General features: G+C 39.7%; 2 protein-coding genes and 1 pseudogene across 2 annotated transcripts; all 3 read left to right on the top strand.

Moving 5' to 3' along the window:
- The first annotated feature begins 1,546 nt into the window (after nucleotides 1-1,546).
- On the top strand, nucleotides 1,547-4,153 carry LOC133718002 (zinc finger protein GIS2-like). The gene is made up of 4 exons (XM_062144769.1): nucleotides 1,547-1,680; nucleotides 2,250-2,468; nucleotides 3,271-3,363; nucleotides 3,515-4,153. Exons 2-4 carry the CDS (start codon nucleotides 2,374-2,376, stop codon nucleotides 4,041-4,043), a joined length of 717 nt encoding a protein of 238 aa, XP_062000753.1. The 5' UTR covers nucleotides 1,547-1,680; nucleotides 2,250-2,373; the 3' UTR covers nucleotides 4,044-4,153.
- Nucleotides 4,154-4,255: 102 nt separating this feature from the next.
- LOC133718001 (enoyl-CoA delta isomerase 1, peroxisomal-like) lies at nucleotides 4,256-5,229 on the top strand. The gene has a single exon (XM_062144768.1). The coding sequence runs from the start codon at nucleotides 4,277-4,279 to the stop codon at nucleotides 5,003-5,005; it is 729 nt and encodes a 242-aa protein (XP_062000752.1). The 5' UTR covers nucleotides 4,256-4,276; the 3' UTR covers nucleotides 5,006-5,229.
- Nucleotides 5,230-7,500: 2,271 nt separating this feature from the next.
- LOC133718050 (enoyl-CoA delta isomerase 1, peroxisomal-like) lies at nucleotides 7,501-8,961 on the top strand (annotated as a pseudogene).
- Nucleotides 8,962-10,193: the final 1,232 nt, after the last annotated feature.

The following is a 10,193-nucleotide window of genomic DNA, read 5'->3' as shown; positions in this document are numbered from 1 at the left end:
CGACTGCTATAGTGATTGTCGATCATTATTCAACAGTCATCTCTCTGTATAATTTACATAATTTACCCAAGGCGAAAATGCTACGTACGTGGTAAGTTCATTCCCTTTTTGTTTAGGGTCTAGGGCTCGTAACTTTGTCATGCTTTTTATCGTGATTTGTTTTGTGTTTCTTTTTCGAATCTCCACGAGCCCGCTATACTTTAACTAGATTTTTTTAGCTTACAGAGTCTAGTGCTCCAACTGAACTACTTGCAAGGTGTAATCTTCAGCTATATATGCTCTTATGAACCGTGTCTATTATCACATGCATATAGCTGATCTACTACTGAGTGATAACGAAAGAATTGTTTTTTGTGGAACTGCAGGTATATCGTACAGCTAGCAGAGGCTGGGGTGTTAGAATGTTCGGTGCACCAGTGTGTGAATACACTGGAGTCTTAAGACTGTTGCATCTGATATCCTACTTTCACCCTCTTGTTTTTTGATGACACCCCAACAACGGATCCCGTTGGACATTCCACTTCGATGACACAGATAAGCTGATGAAGGTTCGGACGAGCAGCCGGAGGGAGCAAGATGTAGGTCCGCAAAAACCAAGACAACGGTGAATCTGAGGGTCACCAGATGAAAGAGACTTGGGACTGGTTGTCGGAGGAATAGGCTAACTACAAATGTTTATTGGTTATGTAAATGATGTAGTTATCGAATTGATGAAAATTTAACAACAAAAGTGTTCGAATTGCAAATGTTTATAGGTTTACACTCATTAGATTAAATATTTGAAAAACATAATTATATGCTGCCATATTATATGCATACTATAAATGATTGTTTACATTTTTTTTTATTTTACATATATTATTGAAAAAAATAGATATAAATTTATATTTTCAAATTTTAAAATTATTTGATTATTTAACATTTCTTTGCTGAGCTTTTTAATAAATTATAATGAAATTATTTGAATAATACACGTATTGTATTTTTATTGTATTTTTATATGTCTCTTATTTTACTAACTATGTTGTTTGAATAATACACGTACTGTATTTTTACATGTCTCTTATTTTACTAACTATTTTAACAACAAATGAGATAAAAAGACATAATATTAAAAGGAATGTTAAGATACTGTGTATTATCAGTAACATTACTAACATTTTACCGTAATATATACTAACAAATAGTAACATTTGAGGAAAAAAAAACAAAAAAAAAAAACTTTAATAACACCATACATAGAATTGTCACATTCCTCGGTCGCAAAAGCCATACCCATATGTAGGCCAATTCTTAGGTGCGGGTAGCCGCACCACGTGTACGGTGCGGCTGCCCAATCAAATCTCAGAATTTTTTTTCTTTGTTCCGAAATTATTCCTGATTTTTAAATGTGAAATACCCAAAATACTCCCCTGCTAGGGGAATGATTGGCCTGCCGCACCACGTGGCGGTGCGGCTGCCCCACGCAAGAATCACTCCCCATATGTAACTTGGCAAAAGCCACATGTCTAAACGTTGTCGTTTTGCATCCAAACGCAAATCGCGTTGCAGTTATGCGTTACATGGAGCAAAATATAAAACTCTCCGCTTCAAATCCCCAAATCATTTTAATCGAGGGTTTCCCACTCACCGTCTTCTTCTTCTTCATCATTTTGCATCTTCCTTGATATGACCACTTAGGTAATCACTCCTCCCATAATTGTATCTATGTTTATCTTAACAGGTATATTTGGCTCTCTATATTTTGAACACGAATTTTTTCTCCTTCTCTGTCATCAAAGCTTTACAGTTGCAATTTTTTTTTTTTTTTTGATGGGTGGAGATTTGGAAGATGTGGGCATTTAGAAAAGCTTGATTTTTAGATACATTGTGAAAATGGAGGTTGAAGAGTGAGATTCGTGGGCTAAAGTATGCACCTTTACTGACTCCATGACAAGAACACTGAGAAAAGTATATCAATTTTGAGTCTTTTCAGTTTCATATTTATGTTTGTGTGATTTTGGAATCTGTAAAATTCATTAGCGAAGAAACAGAGTGGTAATGACTGCAGTTTTTCTTGTTTTACTGGTGAAATGGGTAAAATTGATGTGTTGTGGTTTTTTATTTTATGTTACTGCTAGCAAACATTACATTGTTCCGCTATCTTCTTGTATTATCTTTCTCCCTTTTGAAGACCAGTGCTTGATAGTTGATAGGTTGATTGAACAATCTGTTTGTTACATTTTGGTTTTTGTGATTGTGTTGGGCAGCTTTGAGATTCGATTGGTGGGAGGTCGCTGCTTTCAGGAGCTGGTTCTTGTTCTGGATATATGTACTGTTGGTAAAATAGTGTTTCAGATATTTCCTTGAAGATTTTACTTGGTGGTCACGAATATGAGCCAAAGCCCCTCACGATCCAGGAGGTTCCGCAGCAGTGAACGTGCATCTTACCGTGATGCTCCATATCCTAGGGAGCGCCGTGTTAATAGGTATTCCAACACACTGTTTTTGAATTTTTTGTGTTTAGTGTGGTCACTTTTTGAATGTGTTTTTCTGAATGCTCTTATGATGCTCATAGAAAAGTTTTTGTAAATTTCTTATAGACATCTTTGTTTTGGTATAAGCTTTGGTGAGGTTTTGGAGGATATAGAGACTTTGGTTACTGAGGTAGATGACTGAGACACAAGGAAGAGAACTAAAGGGGCATCACAATAGTGTAGGAGACTGGATGTGAATTAAATATCAAAATTTGCTTTGGTGCAAAATTCAACTGCTGCATTAGCTTCATACCAGTTTGAGTTTCGGTTGCTTATAATGCTTTGACAACCTATTGAAACATATGGCCTTCTTCCCTTGGTGTTGAGTTGATTTATGAAACATATCAACTCTTGTTAGGACCTATCACTTCTGGTGCTTAGGATGTGCATTCCATTAGTAGTTTGAAAAGCAAAAATTTTGAAAATAAATTACATCAGTGTTTTTGTGTGCTCATGTGAACTGAATGCTCACTAAAATTTTCAGTTACTTTTTGCTGTTTCTTTTAGTAAGTCTTACTAGGAAAGTTAGGAACAGGTAGAACCTTCTAATTGGATGGGAGATTTGGTATGTTTAATTGAACAATCATTTCCAGAAACTTTGTATATTGAACAATCATTTCCAGATACTTTTTATGTATATTGCTCCCAGGTTTTGATGTCCTGATATTTGGACTCCATATTTTTAACTTGGAGACTGTCTATTGTGACTTCTCCTTACATCTCAGGTCGTGATTGATGTTCTGTTATTTTGCAGGAATGATTTTCTTTGCAACAAATGTAAACGACCAGGGCATTTTGCCAGAGATTGCCCAAATATGACTGTCTGCAACAACTGTGGGCTTCCTGGGTGAGAATGTTTAACTTTTGCGTAGCAGATTTAGAATTTTGGAAAATTTTGTGTGTAGGACTGTAAACCCTGATAACAATATCGTGCTAAATCTGCTTTTGTGAAAGTGTTTTTGATACTTTTACTTCCTAATGTTGTATTCTGGTATCAGCCACATTGCTGCTGAGTGCAACTCTACAACTACATGTTGGAACTGTAAGGAGCCTGGACATCTTGCAAGCCAATGCCCCAACGATCCAGTCTGCCATATGTGCGGCAAGATGGGTCACCTTGCTCGTGATTGCTCAAGCCCATCTCTTCCATCCCATGATGCGAGGCTATGCAACAACTGCTACAAGCCAGGTCACATTGCAGTCACTTGCACCAACGAGAAGGCATGCAACAACTGCCGCAAGCCAGGCCACCTCGCCCGCGACTGCCCCAACGAACCCATCTGCAACATCTGCAATATATCAGGCCACGTGGCCCGTCACTGCCCCAAGTCAGGATCAAACATGGGAGGAGGAGGAGGAGTAGGAGGCCCTTTCCGCGACATTATCTGCCGTAACTGCAGCCAGCCAGGGCACGTCAGCCGCGAGTGTGTGTCCATTGTTATCTGCAACAACTGCGGCGGAAGGGGTCACCAAGCTTATGAGTGCCCTTCCGCCTTGATGTATGATCGTGGCGTCCGTAGGTATTGAGTAGTTCACCACCTAATGGATTAGGGTAGGGTTTCAGTCTGTAGGATCTGCTCCTCGAGTACTGTTACATTGGTTATTATGAATCTATGCAATCCTCAATTTCATCTTTATGATAGTGTTATGTCACTCTCAAACGTAGCTTCATTTGACTCGTAACTTCACACATGGTCAATTGAGATGGCTCTCAAGCCACACCTATATATATATACATCATCGATCATAACGAAATTCCAATGCATTGTGAAAAGTGTGAGACGAAGAAAATGTGCACGTTGGACAAGAAAGGCGAGGTCTTCATCCTCACGCTAACTGGGCCGGGTGAGCATAGGCTCAACCCAACTCTACTGGACGCAATCCAATCCGCTTTAAACACCGTCCGAGCCGCCGCCACGTCATCCTCCGTAGCCCTGATCACCACCGCACACGGCAAATTCTTCTCCAACGGCTACGATCTGGACTGGGCCGGGTCGGACAAAGCCCGAGGCGAGCTCATGACCTCGAAGCTCCGGGCGGTCGTGGCCGACTTCATCTCCCTCCCGTTGCCGACCATCGCCGCAGTCACCGGCCACGCCTCCGCCGCCGGCTTCATCCTCGCGCGGTGCCACGACTACGTTCTGATGAGGAAGGACAGGGGGTTCGTCTATATGAGCGAGATGGACATCGCGCTGGTGATTCCAGCTTGGTTTCACGCGCTGATTAAGAACAAGGTCGGATCGGCGGCGGCGCGGCGCGATTTGATGCTCAGAGCGGATAAGATGACGGCGGCGGTGGCCGTGGAGAAGGGGATTGTTGACTCGGCGGTTAATGGCGCGGAGGAGACTGTTGAGGCGGCGGTTAGATTGGGGGCGGAGTTGGTTAGGAGGAAATGGAAGGGACACGTGTACGCTCAGATTCGCGTTGACTTGATGTCGGAGGTTTTGGCGGAAATCCGAAACCATGACAGTACAAGATCCCGTCTGTAGCAACTGGGTCGGGTCGGGTTGCATGTCTTTTCTTATGCCGGCCCTAACAGTCATTGGATTTAATGGTTGGATTCAATAAATATGGGCTTTGTTGGATTTACTTTTGTCTTTTGTAATCTGTTCAATTCTTGTAACATTATCATGGGTCAAAAATAATGATGGCTGAGTTGAGATGAAAATTCTTTTTATACATTGACAGTGGAAGTGAAAAAACAAATTTAGCAGATCTTTGATATTTATAAATATTTTTTTAATATAATTAAAAAACATATTTGATATTATCCCACCATCCATTTATGATGATGTAAGTACACGTTGATGCACTGAACATTCTCTCAGTTGTGACTACTTGAGGATTTAATGAAAAATAATGTCAAATTAAACAGTGAGTGATCACTTGTTTTCATCGCTTTTTTTTTTTTTTTTTAATTGCGTTATGTTAAAATAGAATTATTAAAAAAAAAAAAATTAGAGAGTCTACTCTCTGATCTTAACATAGTTCTTGCACTTTATGATATTTCAAATAAAATCATGAAATTTATTTTTCAAATTTCATCGAGTTTCTCCACTCTTAGAAGGCACAAGACTTACAAAGTTGCATCAGTTGACATGTTAATATCATAACGCGACACTCATCATGTTTCATGATGTTGAGTGAAAATCAACACAAATAGTTTACTTAGGCATCAACTTTGGACTTCTTGGGTGAGAATTTGTCTACTGAACCATTGATTTTCTACAGGAGTTAAGAATTTTGGTAGATTGGAAACTCTAATGACAATTCAGTGCTAAATATTCTTATGAAAGTGTTTTTGAGTGTCGTGGATCTGAGATTATAAAAGAAGAAAAATAATCTAATAATGTAGGTCCAATGGGAGAGTCCCAGGTTTCGAACTTGGGTTTTTTTTATTAAAATCTAAACCTTTAGCCAACAGACCAAGACCAACCAATAGAAATTTTGCAAATACAAATTTTTTTGTTTAAAATTTCGCTACATGTCAAAACTGTAAGGAGCCTAGACATCTAGCAAGCCAATGCCCCAACAATGTGTGGCAAGATGGGTCACCTGTCTCGTGATTGCTCGATCCCATCTTCCATCCAACGCTATGCAACAACTGCTGCAAGCCATATCATATTGCAGTCACCTGCATGCAACAACCGCCGCAAGCGAGGCCTTGCCAGTGACTGTTACTGCCCTAACGAAGTGACGAACCCATATGCAACATATCAGGCCACGTGGCCCGTCACTGCCCTAAGTACTGGGATCGGACGTGGGAGGAGGCCCTTTAGTAATGCTACATTGGTTATTACTTATTATGAATCTATGGAATCCTCAACCACCATGCGCTTCGCTCAACCCTAATGATACCATCACTATAAGAGTTATGTCATGGACTCATGGGAATCCCGAATCCTCATGAATCTATATAATAGTTCAGTTGACTCACCAATAACTTCAGACATGCATGGTCAATTCAAGAAGGATGCTCTCAAGTTAGGCCTCATCATTTGGTTTGCGGATCAAATGGGCCGATGGAGGCCCACAAGGCCTGCATGGTAAAAGCCCGGCCCGGCCGGTATAAAAACCCACAATAGGCCCAGCCTGGTGGGTAGAGGGCCAGGCTTGGTTTAAGGGTTTGAAACCCGGCCAGGCCCATAAGCCCGTAATTTGACTGATGGTGAAACTGGAAGGTCTCATATTTCTATATAGAGTATGTTACAACAGTTCAAGCAAAAGAACTCACATTAAAGTTACAACAGTTCTCATACTTCTATATAGAATATGTATATGTGTGTGTGTGTGAATCGTTACTAATTTTACTGATGGTTTTCATTTGTTTCTGATCAGAAATCAGACATGTCCACTTATGGTTGTGGGTTCTCATAGTTTCACTCATAGTATGGTCCAAGTAATAAATGCCCAAGTCTCTTTTGGATCCCAATTCCAATAGGATCCCTATGCTTCATTAGCTCATACTGCTCTCGAAAGAATACCTATGGCTAAAAGGATAAACCCTAAACTAATAATACGATAACTCCATCGATCCAATTGTTGAATTAATTGATAATGAATTGATGATTCTTGTTTTAATTGTAATCTCTAATAGTATCTTTAAATATTTCTTTGTAAATAAAGTCCGACCCGGCCCGAAAAAATGAAGACTATCCGGTTCGGCCTGAAAAAGCCCTCAAGGCCCTCTTTATATAGACGGGCTTAAATTTGACAATTTACAATAAAGTCCGACCCATTATTATTTAAAAATATAATAACGCCCGACCCAGCTTGACAATGAGGCCTATCTCAAGCCCAGCAGCCCACAGCAACATCCATCATTGATCATAACATATTTTTTTTATTTGGTATTTATTTTGATTAAATGGAAACCAAACAGCTCTGCAGCAAAGAAGAAAAAAATGTACACTCTAGGAACTACTGTCCTATATCTAGGATATTCACACAAGTATCCAGCAAAAAGGAAGTAACTTGTGGAGGAGGTTGCCGCACTCCAATCTCAACATCCAATTGATCATAACAAATTTCAAAGCTTGAAGAAAATTGATTCTCTGAGAGAGTAAGACTTCGAAAATGTGCACGTTGGAGAAGAAAGGCGACATCTTCATCCTCACGCTAACTGGGCCAGGTGAGCATAGGCTCAACCCAACTCTACTGGATGCAATCCAATCCGCTTTAAACACCGTCCGAGCCGCCGCCACGTCATCCTCCGTAGTCCTGATCACCACCGCACACGGCAAATTCTTCTCCAACGGCTTCGATCTAGACTGGGCCGGATCGGACAAAGCCCAGCGCAAGCTCATGGCCTCGAAGCTCCGGCCGGTCGTGGCCTACTTCATCTCCCTCCCGTTGCCGACCATCGCTGCCGTCACCGGCCACGCCTCCGCCGCCGGCTTCATCCTCGCGCGGTGCCACGACTATGTTTTGATGAGGAAGGACAGGGGGGTTCGTCTACATGAGCGAGATGGACATCGCGCTTGTCATTCCGGCTTGGGTTCACGCGCTGATTAAGAACAAGGTCGGGTCGGCGGCGGCGCTGCGCGATTTGATGCTCAGAGCGGATAAGATGACTGCGGCGGTGGCCGTGGAGAAGGGGATTGTTGACTCGGCGGTTAATGGCGCGGAGGAGACGGTTGAGGCGGCGGTTAGATTGGGGGAGGAGTTGGTTAGGAGGCAGTGGAAGGGACACGTGTACGCTCAGATTCGCCTTGGCTTGATGTCGGAGGTCTTGGAGGTGATGCGAAACCATGACAGTACTAGATCCCTACTGTAGAGATTGAGTCAGGTCGGCATTAGGGATGGCAGAAATCCCCAGCGGGGCGGAGCTCCATTGGATACCCGCCCCTAATGGGGGGAGAATTCGGGGACAAATGGGGAATGGGGATGGGGATCCCCAATCCCCGCTATCTAAGATTGGGGATGGGGCGGGGATGGTATTGTGATCCCTATCTCCAAACCCGCCCCAATAATATATACATATATTTAACTTATATATAATTTAAATTATTTTTTATAATATAAATCATAAATATATACTTTTTTTTTTGAATGAAAAATATATACATTTACTATTTTACTTTAATGGCTACACTTTTACTTTAATGGTGTTTTGACTTTTGCACTCACTAAATTATGATTTATGAATTTAATCATGTTTTAAATTTATTTGTTGTAGATTTTGATTTTAAAAAATGCAATATGAGAAAAAATTATTTTATTTATTAAATTCTTATTGGGGATTTGGGGCGGGTTTGGAGGCTTAGTCCCCAGTGGGGATGGGGACGGGGAATCCCTAATAAAAATATATTGGGGATTGGGGCAGGGATGGGGGCAAAGAATGACTCTGGGGATGGGGATGGTATTATGATCCCCATCCCCAACCCGCCCCATTGCCATCCCTAGTCGGCATGCATTTGCTTAGAGCCCTAACGGTTATTGGATTAACTTTTGTGTCTGTAATTCGTGTAATCCCTATTATCATGGGTGTGAAATAAGATAATTTCTATTGGCATCTCTTAATCTACTCACTATATCTCCTTTATTTTTAATTATTTAATGACATATATGTCCTTATACAAAATGAGTCAAAGACTACAAAGTTGGAACTGGTTCATACTGACGTGTGGGGGCCTTCACCTGTGCAATCTCTAGGAGGCTCAAGGTACTACGTGACATTCATTGATGACGCGGGTTTATTTTGTGATTACAGGCAACAAATTAATAAGGAAAATATTTTTCCCTCTACAAAGATTTATAATAATGGAAACACATTTACAGTACTTTAATTATTCATTTCCATTTTAGTTCTCATTTCATATATCTCATTTTCTTTGTTTATAAAAGCTTTTGAAGAAGAAAAAATCAAGAGAAAATGCATTCAAAATTACGTGGCGAATTATATAAATATAATACAATGATGCAAAGTATTACAAGGATCATGAAACATGAGATAGAGAGCCCTCATGTAAACTAACTAAATAAGTTTGTGAAGCGGCACATAAGACAAAAATAAATTATAAAAGAATAGAGCATGAATAAATTTAATATTGCAACCTATCTAGAATCCAGCATGCAACCATAAACCATAAAATTACGCTTTGAAAATCCATAATTAAGCATGAAATGGTAGGCTTGAAAAACCCCTGATAAATTTCTGTTAATTAGTTACACTATCTTTTTTCAATAAAATCTCATATATATATATATATATTTTTGAACAATATCAAGTTAATTCTCAAAAAAAGAAAAAAAAGAAAAAAAGAACAATATCAAGTTTCTTTGTGGCAAATAAATAATTAAGGGAGCATTAAAACTCATCTTTAATGCTCCAAAACATTTTCTTTTATGAGTAAGGTTAAGTTAGGTATTTAAAAGAGGTTTACTTAGCAAATTTTACTTTTTAAAACGCAAATAGAAGGTGTAAAGAGATGAGAGGTCAAATGAGCAAATATTGAGGTTCTAATAGAAAAACTCGTGAAATAATAACAGTTTTGTTGAGGCTACTTAAGAATTTTTTTTAATAAAAAATAGAATCTAATAAATAAAACTTTGTCAAATTAGAGTGAGCAATCACTATTACACGCTAGTGTCATTCTTATTAACGAGTGATAAGATGTGTATAAGGTTCACATTTTTTTTTTGGAAATTATTTTACGTTAAAATGAAACCAGAGAG

The sequence above is a fragment of the Rosa rugosa genome, chromosome 6 (genome assembly GCF_958449725.1).
Source record: "Rosa rugosa chromosome 6, drRosRugo1.1, whole genome shotgun sequence".
NCBI classification, from domain to species: domain Eukaryota; kingdom Viridiplantae; phylum Streptophyta; class Magnoliopsida; order Rosales; family Rosaceae; genus Rosa; species Rosa rugosa.
The sequence above is the reverse complement of the archived record's forward strand: the minus strand, read 5'-3'. Positions and strand labels throughout refer to the sequence as shown.

Coding starts and splice junctions, on each gene's coding strand:
- LOC133718002 (XM_062144769.1), top strand. CDS start 2,374: ATGAGCCAAAGCCCCTCACGATCCAGGAGGTTCCGCAGCAGTGAACGT. Junction 2,469..3,270: donor AGGGAGCGCCGTGTTAATAG/GTATTCCAACAC, acceptor GTTATTTTGCAG/GAATGATTTTCTTTGCAACA. Junction 3,364..3,514: donor AACAACTGTGGGCTTCCTGG/GTGAGAATGTTT, acceptor TTCTGGTATCAG/CCACATTGCTGCTGAGTGCA.
- LOC133718001 (XM_062144768.1), top strand. CDS start 4,277: ATGCATTGTGAAAAGTGTGAGACGAAGAAAATGTGCACGTTGGACAAG.